Source organism: Bombina bombina, chromosome 5 (assembly GCF_027579735.1).
Source record: "Bombina bombina isolate aBomBom1 chromosome 5, aBomBom1.pri, whole genome shotgun sequence".
Taxonomy (NCBI): Eukaryota; Metazoa; Chordata; class Amphibia; order Anura; family Bombinatoridae; genus Bombina; species Bombina bombina.
The window spans coordinates 968,708,755-968,729,364 of record NC_069503.1 but is presented as its reverse complement, the minus strand read 5'-3'; the positions used below and the strand labels follow the sequence as shown (position 1 = coordinate 968,729,364).

At 40.9% G+C, this 20,610-nt stretch overlaps 1 protein-coding gene across 1 annotated transcript in view; it reads right to left on the bottom strand.

Moving 5' to 3' along the window:
• The window catches only part of CPNE3 (copine 3), a 258,436-nt gene that overhangs the window by 43,221 nt on the left and 194,605 nt on the right, over window positions 1-20,610 (bottom strand). The window contains exon 12 of the mRNA XM_053715177.1: window positions 16,290-16,344. Within this exon, the coding sequence (XP_053571152.1) occupies window positions 16,290-16,344 (55 nt within the window). The remainder of the gene's footprint in view (window positions 1-16,289; window positions 16,345-20,610) is intronic.

The window sequence follows — 20,610 nt, the reverse complement described above, 5'->3', positions numbered from 1 at the left end:
CACAAATGTTCCACGAATCAAATACTAAAAATAAGACAGGCTATGTGTTTATCTGTCTCAGGATAGTATAATATCAAATATTGCTTAGGTATAATCCATAGTCATTATCTATAAATTACTGAGATTTAAAGTGACCAGTTATTACTGGTAAGGTAACCGGTTTTAAAAAAATGTAATTTAAAGTGGCCCGTGAATGGGGAGTAGGTGTGTTAAATTTGGTGTTATCGCTCTCACACTCTCTCATACTGGTCACAAGAAAGTCAACATGGCACCTCATGGCAAAGAACTCTAAGAGGATCTGAAAAAAAGAATTGTTGCTCTACACAAAGATGGCCTAGGCTATAAGAAGATTCCCATGAACCTGAAACTGAGCTGCAGCACTGTGGGCTAGACCATATAGCGGTTTCACAGGACAGGTTCCGCTCAGAGCAGGCCTCGCCATGGTTGACCAAAGAAGTTGAGTGCACATGTGCATCATATCCAGAGGTTGTCTTTAGGAAATAGACGTAAGAGTGCTGCCAGCATTGCTGCAGAGGTTGAAGGGGTGGGGGGTTAGCCTGTCAGTGCTCAGACCATATGCCACACACTGCATCAAATTGGTCTGCATGGCTGTCGTCCCAGAAGGAAGCCTCTTCTGAAGATGATGCACAAGAAAGTCCACAAACAGTTTGCTGAAGACAAGCAGACTAAGGACATGAATTACTGGAACCATGTCGTGTGGTCCAATGAGACCAAGATAAACTTATTTGGTTCAAATGGTGTCAAGTGTGTGTGGCGGCAACCAGGTGAGGAGTACAAAGACAAGTGTGTGTTGCCTACAGTCAAGCATGGTGGTGGGAGTGTCATGGTCTAGGCCTGCATGAGTGCTGCCGGCACTGGGGAGCTACAGTTCATTGAGAGAACCATGAATGCCAACATGTACTGTGACATACTGAGCAGAGCATGATCCCCTCCCTTCGGAGACTGGGCCGCAGGGCCGTATTCCAATATGATAACGACCCCAAACACACCTCTAAGAAGACCACTGCCTTGCTAAAGAAGCTGAGGGTAAAGGTGATGGACTGGCCAAGCATGTCTCCAGACCTAAACCCTATTGAGCATCTGCGGGGCATCCTCAAACGTAAGGTCTCTAACATCCACCACCTCCATAATGTTGTCATGGAGGAGTGGAAGAGGACTCCAGTGGCAACCTGTGAAGCTTTGGTCAACTCTATGCCCAAGAGGGTTAAGGCAGTGATGGAAAATAATGGTGGCCACACAAAATATTGACAATTTGGGCCCAATTTGGTAATTTCCACTTAGGGGTGTACTCACTTTTGTTGCCAACGGTTTAGACATTTATGGCTGTGTGTTGAGTTATTTTGAGGGGACAGCAAATTTACACTGTTATACAGGCTGTACACTCACCACTTTACATTGTAGCAAAGTGTAATTTCTTTAAGATATAATAAAATATTTACAAAAATGTGAGGGGTGTACTCACTTTTGTGAGATACCGTGTATGTATATATCACTTACAGTTTTAAGGGATAAGTCGATACTAAGAAAGTAAACTTTCCCACATAATCCTGCTGGACTTTTACAATATAATTACATGCCTGTATGAGAGTATCATATACTGTTTAATATGAAGGTTTCTGGTTTTCCTACATTGGCAACACTTGTATTAAACGGTTACTACTTTCTAAATAACGCACCTTTTATAGAGTCTCATAGGACAATATTAGGATCGTATAGGAGTAAGTGACCTGAAGTATTGTATGCTAGTTTTCCTTGCTACTTTAAAAAAAAGAAGGTAAGAGCCCATTTACTCCCAACCTCCCCTGACATCTTTCGCCGACAAGCGGCTTTTTCAAAGGGTCAGGACTAGCATTGCTCTGCGGCTCATGAGTGATAAAACTATATGTTTAACCCATCTGAGGGGTTTAAAACACATTATTACTAGGGATGGGCGAAAGTGCTGAAAGTGTAATTCCTTTTTTAGAATGAATAGTACTGTGGATATTCGTTTTGGACATTTGAATGTTGATAAGAATGAAAATCCATTAAAATTAGGTAATCAAATGTAACTCGTTTTTGAATATCCACATTCGATTTATCAAATACTATTCAGAAGATTAATAGTTCATGTGGTAGGGAATTTAGTAAATTGATACATAATAGATACAAATATATCTATTAAAATATTTCTATTTTGAATATTGCATAATTCGAATATTACTTTAAAGAGAACATTAGAAATAATATTACAAATATATAGATTCAAATTCGAATATTGCATCATTCAAATAATACATTTAAAGAGAGCATTAGAAATACTATTACAAATATATAGATTTGAATTTTCACATTCAAATCTTGCATAATTCAAATCGAATTATTAGAAAAATTCAAATCGATTATTACATTTAAAGATAGCATTAGAAATACTATTACATAAAACAAATGTTAGAATGTTGTGCAAACATTCGAAACGAACAAATGAATGTGTTAAAATTTGTTTACATTTTTGAATGTTGCAAAACATTCGCCCATCCCTAATTCGCTAGTTTTAATATTACATGTTTTGAATATAATGGCCCATTAACCCAAGCAAAGTATATAACAGTGATGGCCAAATTCCTAGCACATGGGGGCCACAGATCAATATTTTGGAAGCCTTAAGGGCAGAAAATTAATTTATGGAAAAAAAAGTTCAGTGGCGCAGGCACTTATCAAGGTAAAGGTGCAAGGAACCATCTGCTTTTTTCCCTCCAGGGGAGTTGTGGTGACCCAGAAGACACATTTGTATTTCTGCTTTTCCCTAGTGCTACAAAACGACGGCACACTTTGTAAGCTTTGCCCAAAGGGCCACAAAAACTAGTGCCAAGGGTCGCATGTTGCCCCTGGGCCACCAGTTGACCATCCCTTGTATATAAAAGTATATAAAATTGGTATAATGAACCCAGATTGGTTTCAAGGTGTTATCTGGATACATTAACCGTCACAAAGCTGATTAAACTCATATACATCTCTCCATGTACTGAGCAAATAAAAGCAACATGATAAACAACATGATAGCTAGACTGTTGATGACAGATGGGAACAAAGAACAAATGGTCCCATCTAGTCTTTTAAAAGTAGACCAGAGGACAACAGTTACTAGTCCACTCAATGTTAAAGACAGAGAAAAAGACAAAATGTGTACTGATCTGCTGAAATAAGTTTCCATTAGGTACTTTAGTTGCTATAAAGTAATGGGTGTTGTCATCTTGAAACCTAAGTTTTTCCTTATCTAATATATTTTGATGAGGACAATTAGGTAAACATGTAGAAAAACTGGTTGTTTAGGGAATAGAGAAACATTCAGCTATTAAAAGTCCCTTTATCATATCTATATTCTACTCACAGCCATGATAAATCTTGAAAGTATATTTGTTTACTACCCATAATTAAATATTTTACAATCTCTAAGTGCAAAAAGGATGTTGAACACATTTAGGTCCCAATTATCAAAAACTTGATGGTATAGACATCAGGCAAAAAAAAAGCTTCTTTTTTTTAAAGAATTATATTGTCATTTATTTGTCTCTCCTTCACATCTAGAACCCGGCAGCAATGCCTTTCAAAATTCTTTGTGGGATCTCACAGTGCTGACAAGACTTTTTAGATAATAGAGCATTAGAGAATTGGGCCCATAGTTTTTGGTCTATTATATGCATGAAAAACAGAATTTATGCTTACCTGATAAATTACTTTCTCTTACGGTGTATCCAGTCCACGGATTCATCCTTTACTTGTGGGATATTCTCATTCCCTACAGGAAGTGGCAAAGAGAGCACACAGCAGAGCTGTCCATATAGCTCCCCCTCTAGCTCCACCCCCCAGTCATTCGACCAAAGGTTAGGAAGAAAAAGGAGAAACCATAGGGTGCAGTGGTGACTGTAGTTTGAACAAAAAAATTTCACCTGACTTAATTGCCAGGGCGGGCCGTGGACTGGATACACCGCAAGAGAAAGTAATTTATCAGGTAAGCATAAATTCTGCTTTCTCTTGCAAGGTGTATCCAGTCCACGGATTCATCCTTTACTTGTGGGATACCAATACCAAAGCTTTAGGACACTGATGAAGGGAGGGAACAAGACAGGTACCCTAAACGGAAGGCACCACTGCTTGCAAAACCTTTCTCCCAAAAATAGCCTCCGAAGAAGCAAAAGTATCGTATTTGTAAAATTTGACAAAAGTATGCAGTGAAGACAAAGTCGCTGCCTTACAAATCTGTTCAACAGAAGCCTCATTCTTGAAAGCCCATGTGGAAGCCACTGCTCTGGTAGAATGAGCAGTAATTCTTTCAGGAGGCTGCTGGCCAGCAGTCTCATAGGCCAAACGGATGATGCTTTTCAGCCAAAAGGAAAGAGAGGTAGCAGTCGCTTTCTGACCTCTCCTCTTACCAGAATAGATAAAAAACAAGGATGATGTTTGTCTGAAATCCTTAGTTGCTTGCAAATAGAACTTTAGAGCCCGAACTACATCAAGATTGTGTAACAGACGTTCCTTCTTCGAAGAAGGATTGGGGCACAGAGAAGGAACAACAATTTCCTGGTTAATATTCTTGTTAGAAACCACCAGGTTTAGTACGCAAAACTACCTTATCTGCATGGAACACCAGGTAAGGTGAATCACACTGTAAGGCAGATAATTCTGAGACTCTTCGAGCAGAAGAGATAGCTACCAAAAACAAAACTTTCCAAGATAACAACTTAATATCTATGGAATGTAAAGGTTCAAAACGGAACCCCTTGAAGAACTGAAAGAACTAGATTTAGACTCCATGGCGGAGCCACAGGTTTATAGACAGGCTTGATTCTGACTAAAGCCTGTGCAAACGCTTGAACGTCTAGTACCTCTGCCAGACGCTTGTGTAAAAGGATAGACAGAGCAGATATCTGTCCCTTTAAAGAACTAGCCGACAATCCTTTCTCCAATCCGTCTTGGAGAAAAAAAAAATATCCTGGGAATCCTAATCTTACTCCATGAGTAACCCTTGGATTCACACCAACAAAGATATTTCCGCCATATCTTATGGTAGATTTTCCTGGTGACAGGCTTTCTAGCCTGAATCAGAGTATCTATAACTGACTCAGAGAAACGACGTTTTGATAGAATTAAGCATTCAATCTCCAAGCAGTCAGACGTAGAGAAACTAGATTTGGATGCTTGAACGGACCCTGTATTAGAAGGTCCTGCCTCATTGGCAGTGTCCATGGTGGGGCAGATGACATGTCCACTAGGTCTGCATACCAAGTCCTGCGTGGCCACGCAGGCGCTATCAAAATCACTGATGCCTTCTCCTGCTTGATTATGGCGATCAGACGAGGGAGAAGAGGAAACGGTGGGAAAACATAAGCCAGATTGAAGGACCAAGGCGCTGCTAAAGCATCTATCAATGCTGCCTTGGGGTCCCGGGACCTGGATCCGTAGAGAGGAAGCTTGGTGTTCTGACGGGACGCCATCAGATCCAACTCTGAAATGCCCCATAGCTGAGTCAGCTGGGCAAATACCTCCGGGTGAAGTTCCCACTCCCCCGGGTGAAAAGTCTGACGACTCAGAAAATCCGCCTCCCAGTTGTCTACTCCTGGGATGTGAATTGCTGAGAGATGACAGGTGTGGTCCTCCGCCCACCTGATTATTTTGGTTACTTCCTTCATCGCTAGGGAACTCTTTGTTCCCCCCTGATGATTGATGTAAGCTACAGTTGTGATGTTGTCCAACTGAAATCTGATGAATTTGGCTGCAGCTAGTTGAGGCCATGCCTGAAGCGCGTTGAATATCGCCCTCAGTTCCAGAATGTTTATCGGGAGAAGAGATTCTTCCCGAGACCATAAGCCTTGAGCTTTCAGGGAGTCCCAGACTGTACCCCAGCCTAACAGACTGGCGTCGGTCGTTACAATGATCCACTCTGGTCTGCGGAAACATATTCCCTGAGACAGGTGATCCTGAGACAACCACCAGAGAAACTCTGGTTTCCTGGTCCAACTGTATTTGAGGAGACAAATCTGCATAATCCCCATTCCACTGATTGAGCATGCATAGTTGCAGTGGTCTGAGATGTATCCGAGCGAAAGGGACTATGTCCATTGCCGCTACCATTAATCTGATTGCCTCCATGCACTGAGCTACAGATGGCCAAGGAATGGAATGAAGAACTCGGCAAGTAGCTAAAAGTTTCAACTTTCTGACCTCCGTCAGAAATATTTTCATTTCTACCGAATCTATTAGTGTTCCTAGGAAGGGAACCCTTGTGAGTGGGGACAGAGAACTCTGTTTGATGTTCACCTTCCACCCGTGAGACATTAGAAAGGCCAATACAATCTCCGTGTGAGCCTTGGCTCTGTGAAAAGACGGCGCCTGGATTAAGATGTCGTCCAAATAAGGCGCTACTGCTATGCCCCGCGGTCTTAGAACCGCCAAAAGGGACCCTAGCACCTTTGTGAAAATTCTGGGAGCAGTGGCTAAACCGAATAGAAGAGCCACGAACTGGTAATGCTTGTCTAGAAAAGCGAACCGGAGGAACTGATGATGATCTTTGTGGATAGGAATATGCAGGTACGCATCCTTTAGATCATCGGTAGTCATATATTGACCTTCCTGGATCATAGGTAAGATTGTCCGAATGGTCTCCATCTTGAATGATGGACTCTGAGGAATCTGTTTAGAATTTTTAGATCCAGGATTGGTCTGAAAGTTCCTTCTTTTTTGGGAACCACAAACAGGTTTGAGTAAAAACCCAGGCCTTGTTCTGCAATTGGAACTGGGCATATCACTCCCATCGTATGTAGATCTTCTACACAGCGTAAGAATGCCTCTTTCTTTGTCTGGTCTGAAGACAGACGAGAAATGTGGAACCTTCCCATTGGAGGGGAGTCCTTGAATTCTAAAAGATATCCCTGGGTAACAATCTCTAAAGCCCAGGGATCGAGAACATCTCTTGCCCAGGCCTGAGCGAAGAGAGAAAGTCTGCCCCCTACTAGATCCGGTCCCGGATCGGGGCCTACCCCTTCATGCTGTCTTGGTAGCAGCTGCAGGCTTTTTGGCCTGTTTACCCTTGTTCCAGCCCTGGTAAGGCTTCCAGGTTGCCTTGGGCTGTGAAGCGTTACCCTCTTGGCTAAACCTGAATTTTTTGCCGCTAACTTAGCTAATTGCAAAGCGGCATCTGTGATAAAAGAATTAGCTAGCTTTAGAGCCTTAATTCTATCCATAATTTCGTCATATGAGGTCTCCGTCTGGAGCGACTCCTCCAGCGCCTCAAACCAGAAAGCCGCTGCAGTAGTTACAGGAATAATGCAGGCAATAGGTTGGAGAAGAAAACCTTGTTGAACAAAAATTTTCGTAAGTAAACCTTCTAACTTTTTATCCATAGGATCTTTAAAAGCACAACTGTCTTCAATTGGTATGGTTGTGCGTTTAGCAAGTGTAGAAACAGCCCCCTCTACCTTAGGGACCGTCTGCCACGAGTCCCGCCTGGGGTCAGTTATGGGGAACATTTTCTTAAAAATAGGGGGGGGGGGGGACAAAAGGGACACCTGGTCTATCCCACTCCCTAGTAACAATATACGCAACCCTCTTAGGGATCGGGAACGCATCAGTGTATACAGGGACCTCTAGGTACTTGTCCATTTTACACAACTTCTCTGGGACCACCATAGGGTCACAATCATCCAGAGTAGCTAATACCTCCCTGAGCAATACGCGGAGGTGTTCCAATTTAAATTTAAATGCTAATGAATCTGACTCTGCCTGATGAGAAACCTTTCCTGAATCGGAAATTTCTCCCTCAGACATCAAATCCCTCACCCCCACTTCAGAGTGTTGTGAGGGCACATCAGATAAGGCTACCAAAGCTTCAGACTGCTCATAATCTGTTCTTAAAACAGAGCTATCGCGCTTTGTAGGAAAAACTGGCAGTTTGGATAGAAAGGCTGCAAGGGAATTATCCATGACTGTCGCTAGTTGTTGCAATGTAATAGTGGCAGACGCACTAGAGGTACTAGGCATCGCTTGCGCGGGCGTAACTGGTTGCGACACATGGGGAGAGGTAGACGGACTATCCTCATTACCTTCAGTCTGAGAATCATCTAGGGCCACACTTTTAAGTGCAACAATATGATCTTTAAAGTGTATAGACAAATGAGTGCAATTGGGACACATTCTGAGAGGGGGTTCCACCATGGCTTCTAAACACATTGAACAAGGATTTTCCTTAGTGTCAGACATTTTTTTAACAGACTAGTAGCATACACAAGCAGGCTTGGAAAACACTTTAATCAAATAAAAAACACAATTTGAAAAAAAAGTTACTGTGCCTTTAAGAAATAAAAAGAGCACACAATTTTACAAAACAGTGAAAAATACAGCAATCCTTTTGAAATTTTCACAGTATGTACCTAAGGCTTTAATATGATTGCACCACAATTTGCAGTACGATTAACCCCTTAATGCCCAAACTGGAGCAGCCTAAAGCCAGCAACCGGTTAAATAACTACAGCACCTTGCCACAGCTTACTGCTGTGGCCCTACCTGCCCTTAGGGATCAGATTTGGGGGAAAAAAGCTTCTTTGAGGCCCTCAATCAGCAGCTGGACCCTCCATGTGAAGCAGCCTGAACTGTCTTTCAATTCTAACTGCGCATCTGAGGCGTGAAATTAGGCCCCTCCACTCCGGAGTTGTAAGGCATACAAAAATCGCTTCTAAGTGACTAAATCTTTGCCATGTGGATAATAACCCCAGAAAACACGCCAAAGTGCTTAAAAAGGTGTCTCCAACGAGTATTTCTTAAACAAATAATCGATTGCCCTTAATTAGTGTCAACCAGCCTAATTAGACCTGTTATGTAAGCATTCAATTCTTTACTAAGCATCAGAACATAGCTTACCCTCCCCACATGGGGATCTTGTCAGTCTTCTAGCATTATCTCAGTCTTGTCTAGAAATAAATGACTGAACATACCTCATTGCAGTCAAGCCTGCAAACTGTTCCCCCCAACTGAAGTTTTCTGGTACTCCTCAGTCCTGTGTGGGGACAGCAGTGTATTTTAGTTACAACATGCTAAAATCATTTTCCTCTCAGCAGAAATCTTCATCACTTTTCTGCTAGAGAGTAAATAGTACAAACCGGTACCATTTAAAAAACAGAATTTATGCTCACCGACAGGAAGATTATCACTCACTGCACTTCTTGTGGGAGGAGTATTTGAACTCGAGACCTACAGACCACTAATCAGATATATATTTACCCTGAAGCATAATATGTAATAGTAGGCCTGGCGTCTATACTATCTTATACAATTCACACCTAAATGCAACATTTATGAAGAGTTGGAATGCTAACTACCAAGCCAATAGGTTACAGATTAAAGCCGGTATTCTGGTGCGTGTATTGTGTAATGTGTAATGAGTAATTTCTACAGTCTCATCACGTATTGATATGCTGAGTATTAGGATAATGTGAAATGTTTCCACTATTGAATGTTTGAATATTGTATACATAACTTGAAACATTTATCTGTTTACTTATTTAAACCCATTTGTATGCAAATTCAATTTACTTTAATAAAATTGTTGAGAAAAAAAAACAAAAAAAAAACAGAATTTATGCTTACCTGATAAATTTCCTACGGTGTGTCCGGTCCACGGCTTCATCCTTACTTGTGGGAATATTCTCTTCCCCAACAGGAAATGGCAAAGAGAGCACAGCAAAAGCTGCCCATATAGCCCCCCTCTGGCTCCGCCCCCCAGTCATTCGACCGACGGTTAGGAGAAAAAGGAGAAACCATAGGGTGCCGTGGTGACTGTAGTGTATAGAAAGAAAAAAATTGAAACCTGACTAAAAAGCCAGGGCGGGCCGTGGACCGGACACACCGTAGGAGAAAGAAATTTATCAGGTAAGCATAAATTCTGTTTTCTACTACATTGGTGTGTCCGGTCCACGGCTTCATCCTTACTTGTGGGAACCAATACCAAAGCTTTAGGACACGGATGAAGGGAGGGAACAAGTCAGGTTACCTAAACGGAAGGCACCACGGCTTGCAAAACCTTTCTCCCAAAAATAGCCTCCAAAGAAGCATAAGTATCGAATTTGTAAAATTTGGCAAAAGTGTGCAGAGAAGACCAAGTCGCTGCCTTACATATCTGATCAACAGAAGCCTCGTTCTTGAAGGCCCATGTGGAAGCCACAGCTCTAGTAGAGTGAGCTGTAATTCGTTCAGGAGGCTGCCGTCCGTCAGTCTCATAAGCCTATCGGATGATGCTTTTCAGCCAAAAAGAAAGAGAGGTAGCAGTAGCTTTCTGTCCTCTCCTCTTACCAGAATAAACAACAAACAAAGATGAAGTCTGTCTGAAATCCTTTGTTGCATCTAAATAGAATTTTAAAGCACGGACCACATCTAAATTGTGTAACAAACGTTCCTTCTTCGAAACTGGATTCGGACACAGAGAAGGAACAACTATTTCCTGGTTAATATTCCTGGTGGAAACTACTTTTGGAAGAAAACCAGGTTTGGTACGCAAAATAACCTTATCTGCATGGAATACCAGATAGGGTGGATCACAATGCAAAGCAGACAATTCAGAAACTCTTCTAGCAGAAGAAATAGCAACCAAAAACAGAACTTTCCAAGATAGTAACTTAATATCTATGGAATGTAAAGGTTCAAACGGAACCCCTTGAAGAACTGAAATAACTAAATTTAGACTCCATGGAGGAGTCATGGGCCTGTAAACAGGCTTGATTCTGACTAAGGCGTTTGTGTAACAAAACAGATAAAGCAGATATCTGTCCTTTTAGAGAACTCGATGACAACCCTTTATCCAAACCCTATTGGAGAAAGGAAAGAATCTTAGGAATTTTAATTTTACTCCAAGAAAATCCCTTGGATTCACACCAACAGATATATTTTTTCCATATTTTATGGTTAATTTTCCTAGTCACAGATTTTCTGCTTGGACCAGAGTATCTATAACTGAATCTGAAAACCCACGCTTAGATAAAATCAAGCGTTCAATTTCCAAGCAGTCAGCTGCAGAGAGACTAGATTTGGATGTTCGAATGGACCTTGTACTAAAAGATCCTGTCTCAAAGGTAGCTTCCATGGTGGAGCCGATGACATATTCACCAAGTCTGCATACCAAGTCCTGCGTGGCCACGCAGGAGCTATCAGAATCACCGAGGCCTTCTCCTGTTTGATCCTGGCTACGAGCCTGGGAAGGAGAGGAAACGGTGGAAACACATAAGCTAGGTTGAACGACCAAGGCGCCACTAATGCATCCACTAGTGTCGCCTTGGGATCCCTGGATCTGGACCCGTAGCGAGGAACCTTGAAGTTCTGACGAGACGCCATCAGATCCATGTCTGGAATGCCCCATAATTGAGTAAACTGGGCAAAGACCTCCGGGTGGAGTTCCCACTCCCCGGATGGAAAGTCTGACGACTCAAATAATCCGCCTCCCAGTTGTCTACTCCTGGGATGTGAATTGCAGATAGATGGCAGGAGTGATCCTCCGCCCATTTGATGATCTTGGATACCTCTCTCATCGCCAAGGAACTCTTTGTTCCTCCCTGATGATTGATGTAAGCTACAGTCGTCATGTTGTCCGACTGAAATCTTATGAATCCGGCCTTCGCTAGTTGAGGCCAAGCCCGGAGCGCATTGAATATCGCTCTCAGTTCCAGGATGTTTATCGGGAGAAGAGACTCTTCCCGAGACCATAGACCCTGAGCTTTCAGGGAGTCCCAGACCGCGCCCCAGCCTAATAGACTGGCGTCGGTCTTGACAATGACCCACTCTGGTCTGCGGAAACTCATTCCCTGAGACAGGTGATCCTGAGTCAACCACCAACAGAGTGAGTCTCTGGTTAACTGGTCTACTTGAATCTGGGGAGACAAGTCTGCATAATCCCCATTCCACTGTTTGAGCATGCACAGTTGCAATGGTCTTAGATGAATTCGAGCAAAAGGAACCACGTCCATTGCTGCCACCATTAGACCTATTACTTCCATGCACTGAGCTATGGAAGGCTGAGGAATAGATTGAAGAACTTGACAAGCCTTTAGAAGCTTTAATTTTCTGACCTCTGTCAGAAAAATCTTCATTTCTACAGAATCTATTATTGTTCCCAGAAAAGGAACTCTTGTAGACGGGGACAGGGAACTCTTTTCCACGTTCACCTTCCACCCGTGAGACCTGAGAAAAGCCAATACAATGTCTGTATGAGCCCTTGATCTGGAAAGGGACGACGCTTGGATTAGGATGTCATCCAGGTAAGGTGCCACTGCAATGCCCCTCGGTCTTAGAACCGCTAGAAGGGACCCTAGCACCTTTGTGAAAATTCTGGGAGCAGTGGCTAAACCGAACGGAAGAGCCACAAACTGGTAATGTTTGTCCAGAAAGGCGAACCTTAGGAACTGATGATGATCTTTGTGGATAGGAATATGCAGGTACGCATCCTTTAAATCCACGGTAGTCATGAATTGACCCTCCTGGATTGTTGGTAAAATCGTTCGAATGGTTTCCATTTTGAACGATGGAACTCTGAGGAATTTGTTTAGAATTTTTAAATCCAGAATTGGTCTGAAAGTTCCCTCTTTTTTAGGAACTACAAACAGGTTTGAGTAAAACCCCTGACCTTGTTCCACTGTTGGAACTGGGTGTATCACTCCCATCTTTAATAGATCTCCTACGCAATGTAAGAATGCCTGTCTCTTTATCTGGTCTGAAAATAAGCGAGACATGTGGAACCTTCCCCTTGGAGGAAGTTCCTTGAATTCTAGAAGATAACCCTGAGAGACTATTTCTAGTGCCCAGGGATCTTGAACATCTCTTGCCCAAGCCTGAGCAAAGAGAGAAAGTCTGCCCCCTACTAGATCTGGTCCCAGACCGGGAGCTAACCCTTCATGCTGTCTTGGTAGCAGCAGCAGGCTTCTTGGCCTGTTTACCCTTGTTCCAGCCTTGCATTGGTTTCCATGCTGGCTTAGCCTGGGAAGCGTTACCCTCTTGTCTAGAGGCTGCAGAGTTAGGCGACGGTCCGTTCCTGAAGTTGCGAAAGGAACGAAAATTAGATTTGTTCTTAGCCTTGAAAGGCCTATCCTGTGGGAGGGCATGGCCCTTTCCCCAGTGATGTCTGAAATAATCTTCTTCAATTCTGGCCCAAAAAGGGTCTTACCTTTGAAAGGAATATTAAGCAATTTTGTCTTGGATGACACATCCGCCGACCAAGATTTTAGCCAAAGCGCTCTGCGCGCCACAATTGCAAAACCTGAATTTTTCGCCGCTAATTTCGCCAATTGCAAAGCGGCATCTAAAATAAAGGAATTAGCCAACTTTAGTGCGTGAATTCTGTCCATGACTTCCTCATATGGAGTCTCCTTATTGAGCAAATTTTCTAGTTCTTCGAACCAAAAAGACACCGCCGTTGTGACAGGAATAATGCACGAAATTGGTTGTAGGAGGAAACCTTGCTGAACAAATATCTTTTTAAGCAATCCTTCCATTTTTTTATCCATAGGATCTTTGAAAGCACAACTGTCCTCAATGGGAATAGTTGTGCGTTTGGCCAACGTAGAAACTGCCCCCTCAACCTTAGGAACTGTTTGCCATGCGTCCCTCCTGGGGTCGACAATGGGGAACATTTTCTTAAATATAGGAGGTGGGACAAAAGGTATACCTGGCTTCTCCCACTCCTTAGTCACTATGTCTGCCACCCTTTTGGGTATCGGAAAGGCATCAGCGTGCACAGGGACCTCAAGGAATTTGTCCATTTTGCACAATTTTTCTGGAATGACCAAAGAGTCACAATCGTCCAGAGTAGTTAGCACCTCCTTAAGCAGGGCGCGGAGATGTTCTAACTTAAATTTAAACGTCACAATATCAGGTTCTGCCTGTTGAGAAACTTTTCCTGAATCAGAAATTTCTCCCTCCGACAGACCCTCCCTCACTGCCAATTCTGACTGGTGTGAGGGTATAACAGATAAATTATCGTCAGTGCACCCTTGCTCATCCTCTGTATTTAAAACTGAGCAATCACGCTTTCTTTGAAATGCTAGCATTTTGGATAAAAGATTAGCTATAGAATTATCCATTACTGCCGTTAATTGTTGCATAGTAACAAGCATTGGCGCGCTAGATGTACTAGGTATCCCCACTACCTTCATTTGAAGAATCATCTTGGGCAACCTTATTAAATGTGACAGTACTGTCCTTACTTTGTTTGGACGCCTTGGCACAATTTTCACATACATTTAAAGGGGGGACCACCTTGGCCTCCATACATACAGAACATGTTCTATCTGAAGGTACAGACATGTTAGACAGGCTTATATAGGCTATTAATGCAATAAAACCGTTTTTAAACAAAACCGTTACTGTCTCTTTAAATGTTAAACAGAGCACACTTTATTTCTGAATGTGTGAAAAACTATGAAGGAAATATCCGATCCTTACCAAATTTGCACCCTAGTGTCTGAATGCTTTGAAAGTATTGCACACCAAATTTCAAGTTTGTAACCCCTTAAATGAGCAAACCGGAGCTATTTGTACAATTTACCAGTTTAAACCCACTACAGTCCCAGCCACAGCCTTTGCTGCGGCTTTACCTTTCCTTGGGGGTTATTCGCCACAGAAATAAGCCTTCCAGAATCGTTTTTTATGGCCACAGGACCTTCTCACATGAAGCTGCATGCACTGCTTCCAGAAGTAACTGCGCAATTAAGGCGCGAAAATGAGGCCTCCTCCCTCTGCATACCAGAGTGAAAGGCCCTTCCTGACTAGAATAGGTGCCAGGCGAATAAAAAATATTCCCAAAGTGTTTTCAAGTTCCAAAACACTCCAAAAGTCATATAAATATTGTATAAATCAATCGATTTAGCCCACAATAGTGTCAACCAGTATATAGCCCATTAATAAGCCTTCATTCTGTTATGAGTCTAAGAAAAATGGCTTACCGATCCCAAAAAGGGAAAATGACAGTCTTCTAGCATTACTATGTCTTATTAGAAAATGGACTAGTCATACCTTGAGCAGAAAAGTCTGCAAACTGTTCCCCCCAACTGAAGTTCTCTGGGCTCAACAGTCCTGCGTGGGAACAGCAATGGATTTTAGTTACTGCTGCTAAAATCATACTCCTCTTTAAACAGAACTCTTCATCACTTTCTGTTGTAGAGTAAATAGTACAAACCGGCACTATTTTAAAATAACAAACTCTTGATAGAAGAATAAAAAACTACAACTAACACCACATACTCTTAACCATCCAGCGGCAAAAAGAATGACTGGGGGGCGGAGCCAGAGGGGGGGCTATATGGGCAGCTTTTGCTGTGCTCTCTTTGACATTTCCTGTTGGGGAAGAGTAAGGATGAAGCCGTGGACCGGACACACCAATGTAGGAGAAATAACAAACTTTTGATTGAAGATATAAAACTACAATTCTAACACCACATTCACTTTACCCTCCCGTAGAGAGACCCTAGTGCTTAGAGCCGGCAAAGAGAATGACTGGGGGGTGGAGCTAGAGGGGGAGCTATATGGACAGCTCTGCTGTGTGCTCTCTTTGCCACTTCCTGTAGGGAATGAGAATATCCCACAAGTAAAGGATGAATCCGTGGACTGGATACACCTTGCAAGAGAAATACATTTATGCTGACAGTATTTATAATCACTTTTCAGGAAAGCTTTAAAATGATAGTAAAGTCCAAATTAATCTTTTACAATTCAGATAGGGCATGTAATTTTAAACAACTTTCTAATTTACTTTTATCAGCAAATTTTCTTTGTTCTATTGTTATTCTTAGTTGAAAGCTAAACCTAGGTAGGCTCATATGCTAATTTCTAAGCTCTTGAAGGCCGCCTCTAATCTGAATGCATTTGACATTTGTTCACAGCTAGAGGGTGTTAGTTTATGTGTTTCATATAGATAACACTGTGCTCACGCACATGAAGTTATTTAAAAGTCAGCATAAATTGTCTGAAATGCAAGTCTGTCAAAAGATCTGAGATAAGGAGGCAGTTTGCAGAAGCTTAGATAAAAGGTAATTACAGAGGTAAAAAGTACATTTCTATAACAGTGTTGGTTATGCAAAACTGGGGAATGGTAAATAAAGGGATTATGTATGTATTATTTTTACAATTCTATATTGGTCCCTTCCACTTTTGCTGGAGAGCAATGCAACATATTTACTTCACTTTCAACACAAAAGCGAACAGCAGGTGACAGAAGCCTTTCGTTATCCATATAACATTTTTCATACACTTGTGCTAGTTACCTGTCCATTCGGGGGTATTTGAGCTCCAAAACCAAAAGCTGGAAACATTTTATCTCTGAATAACAAAAGAAAAAACTATTACAAATACACAAGTTCATGTTGAATCAATTAATACTTTTCTACTTATCTGAAATATAATGTGCATGTGTTAATGTTATGTCACACTTTAGCCTCCCACTGGATTTTATGTTGTTTTTAGTTGACTATTTTATCGGTTGGTTTCTGTCTATTAGCTTACACTGTTTTTTAGAGGTGCAGAATTTATTAGCACTATATAAATAAATCATAAAACTCACAAATAATATCACATTATTGGCATAAATCAAGTAATGGAGGTCAATTGTGCAATGAGACATAAAATGAAACCAGGACTTTGATACTTAGATTTCTAAATATTTTTTTTAAAGGAACATAAATGGGAGGGTTGTACAGCAACCTCATATTACTGTGAAGCAGCAGTAGCAATATTTAAAAAAAAAGCAAAAAAAAAAAGCCTGAATTAGACTTTAACGCTGATGCCAACACAACATGCAAACACCTGGTGAACTGCACTAATGAAAACTGATGCATTGAGCATGCCTATTAGTCAGGGCCCTGCGCATGTGCAATGGGAGTATGTACATGGCATCAATAAAAGGCTAAAGCAGCACTGTTTTGTAAGGTGTCTTGCTGAAGCACACTAATGAGTTTCATGTCTCTTTAAGACATAACTGAGTATGAATAAAATAATATGAAAGTACTAACCAGAGTAGAAAGTACACACACGCCTTTCAGCTGTGGGAGCATGGGAAATGCAATGGCTTTCAGGTTAAACAAACAATATTATGCTAGAGCTAAATACAGATCCACAGCAGCAAGACTTTTATTCACACATTAAGAATCCTAATGCGTGAATAAAAGTCTTGAAAGTCTTGGTGATGGATCTGTATACTTTAGATATTTGAGAGGCTTGCAACACCTCAGTTCCATGGACATAAACATTAACAGGAAAAACATAATTTATGTAAGAACTTACCTGATAAATTAATTTCTTTCATATTGCCAAGAGTCCATGAGCTAGTGACGTATGGGATATACATTCCTACCAGGAGGGGCAAAGTTTCCCAAACCACAAAATGCCTATAAATACACCCCTCACCACACCCACAATTCAGTTTTTACAAACTTTGCCTCCTATGGAGGTGGTGAAGTAAGTTTGTGCTAAGATTTCTACGTTGACATGCGCTTCTCAGCATTTTGAAGCCCGATTCCTCTCAGAGTACAGTGAATGTCAGAGGGATGTGAAGGGAGTATCACCTATTGAATGCAATGGTTTTCCTCACGGGAGATCTATTTCATAGGTTCTCTGTTATCGGTCGTAGAGATTCATCTCCTACCTCCCTTTTCAGATCGACGATATACTCAATTCAGTTTAACGAATAGCCAAGTAGTGGGGTGATAAAGAAAGGAGTAAAAAAGCACCAACAAAGACATTTGGAATAATTGTGCTTTATACAAAAAATCATAACCACCATAAAAAGGGTGGGGCTCATGGACTCTTGCCAATATGAAAGAAATGAATTTATCAGGTAAGTACTTACATAAATTATGTTTTCTTTCATGTAATTGGCAAGAGTCCATGAGCTAGTGACGAATGGGATAGCAATACCCAAGATGTGGAACTCTACCCAAGAGTCACTAGAGAGGGAGGGATAAAAATAAAAACAGCCATTTTCTGCTGAAAAAATAATCCACAACCCAAAATATAAGTTTATTCTCATAATTCCCAAGGCAGAACATACATTGATCCGAGATGTAATCGCAGAAAATGCAGCATGTCTGCAGAAAGAACAGGACACATGCAGGAACTGTTGGCGCTTTAACTTTGTAACACTGACAGTTCTCTTCAAACAGAGCTGTTCTCTGGCTGCACTGTGTAAGTTTTCCTTAACACAATTCATCCAGAGCAAAGTGCTGTTTAAAATGAACTGTCAAATATGCAGTAGCCCTGCAAAGCAGCAGCGCATTGATTGTTGACTGGCTCTCAGATATTTTTTTCAAACCCGCTCCTAGCCTTTCCCAATCTGCAAAGCTGTTTGTTCTGAATGTAAGACGTTCATATGAGCATTGCATCTTTTCTTTATTGCTACATTGCTATGTTAGACCAAGAGAAAAAGAAACAAATTTATTCAAGAGACATTTTACAATATCTTTTTTTGTTTGTAGCTAATTTGCAATGCAATTTTCAACTAGTGCACTTTATTATAAAATGTTAATAAGTGCTTTATTCTTCAGTTAACCAACACATTGCAATTGAACTGGTGCATTAGTGTAACTGCCAAATTTAAAATTGAATTTTATTTAAAAATGGCCTGCAGAAAAATTTTCACAAAAAAAATCTTATCGCATAAAGTGAAGAAAAGTTCTGCCTCTGGACCTTTGTCACAGTGTAGTTTTGGTGTCACTATATCATTATTGTTTTGTTTTACAAGGGGCTTTGTACATATTACTGTGCGTTTCATGATTAAAATAGTATATGCTTTATAAATCTGTATATCTCACTTAAAAAAAACAGTTGCTCTTCTGAGTTGTTCCTGCATGCCATTGTATCCCTCCCAGTGTTATTCCTGTGCACAGTGGTTTTATGGTTTACATTATATTCACTAGTGTTAATCCACTGTATGATGCTGAATCTCCACAATTTGATTACCCATAGAAAACATCACACTGGGTTCTATTCATCTGATCAGGTGTTAAACTGCACTTGACCACAGATTTACCAGGCTAGTAATTCTGCAAAGGTTTTCAGATGTAGAAGATTTCCACATCTTGAAGAGTTTTGTGAAGTTTTTTTATGCTAATTTTACATGTGCCTAGTGCTTGTTGAGCAGTGTCATACTCATGTTCAACACTTATCCTTGGTAAAGCACTTGTGTTCTATGCAGTATATACACGGGCAGTGCCAGTGCAGTATATGTAATACAGTATATACATGGACAGTATATGCAATTCAGTAAATACATGGGCAATATATGTAATGCAGTATATACATGGGCAGTATCTGTAATGCACTATATACACGGGCAGTATATGTAATGCAGTATATACATAGGCAGTATATGTAATGCAGTATATAATGAAAAGAAAAACTTAAAAACATCTGCAGAAGAATCAAACAAACAGCTGCCTGAAGAACTTTTCTACCAAAAACTGCTTCTGAAGAAGCAAATACATCAAAACGTAGAATTTAGTAAATGTATGCAAAGAAGACCAAGTTGCCGCTTTGCAAATCTGATCAACTGAAGCTTCTTTCTTAAAAGCCCATGAAGTAGAGACTGATCTAGTAGAATGAGCTGTAATTCTCTGAGGCGGAGTTGGACCCGACTCCAAATAAGCTTGAAGCATCAAAAGCTTTAACCACGAAGCCAAGGAAACAGCAGAATCCTTCTGACCTTTCCTAGAACCAGAAAATAAAACAAATAGACTAGAAGTCTTCCTGAAATCTTTAGTAGCTTCAATATAATATTTCAAAGCTCTCACCAAATCCAAAGAATGTAAGGATCTTTCCAAAGAATTCTTAGGATTAGGACACAAAGAAGGGACAACAATTTCTCTACTAATGTTGTTAGAATTCACAACCTTAGGTAAAAATTTAAATGAAGTCTGCAAAACCGCCTTATCCTCATGAAAAATCAGAAAAGGAGATTCACAAGAAAGAGCAGATAATTCAGAAACTCTTCTAGCAGAAGAGATGGCCAAAAGGAACAACACTTTCCAAGAAAGTAGTTTAATGTTCAAAGAATGCATAGGCTCAAACAGCGGAGCCTATAAAGCCTTCAAAACCAAATTAAGACTCCAAGGAGGAGAGATTGATTTAATGACAGGCTTGATACGAACCAAAGCCTGTACAAAACAGTGAATATCAGGAAGTTTAGCAATCTTTCTGTGAAATAAAACTGAAAGAGCAGAGATTTGTCCCTTCAAGGAACTTGCAGACAAACCCTTATCTAAACCATCCTGAAGAAACTGTAAAATTCTAGGAATTCTAAAAGAATGCCAAGAAAATTTATGAGAAGAACACCATGAAATCTAAGTCTTCCAAACTCGATAATAAATCTTCCTAGAAATTTATGAGCTTGTAACATAGTATTAATCACTGAGTCAGAGAAACCTCTATGACTTAGCACTAGGCGTTCAATTTCCACACTTTCAAATTTAATGATTTGAGATCCTGATGGAAAAACGGACCTTGAGACAGCAGGTCCGGCCTTAATGGAAGTGGCCAAGGTTGGCAACTGGACATCCGAATAAGATCCGCATACCAAAACCTGTGAGGCCATGC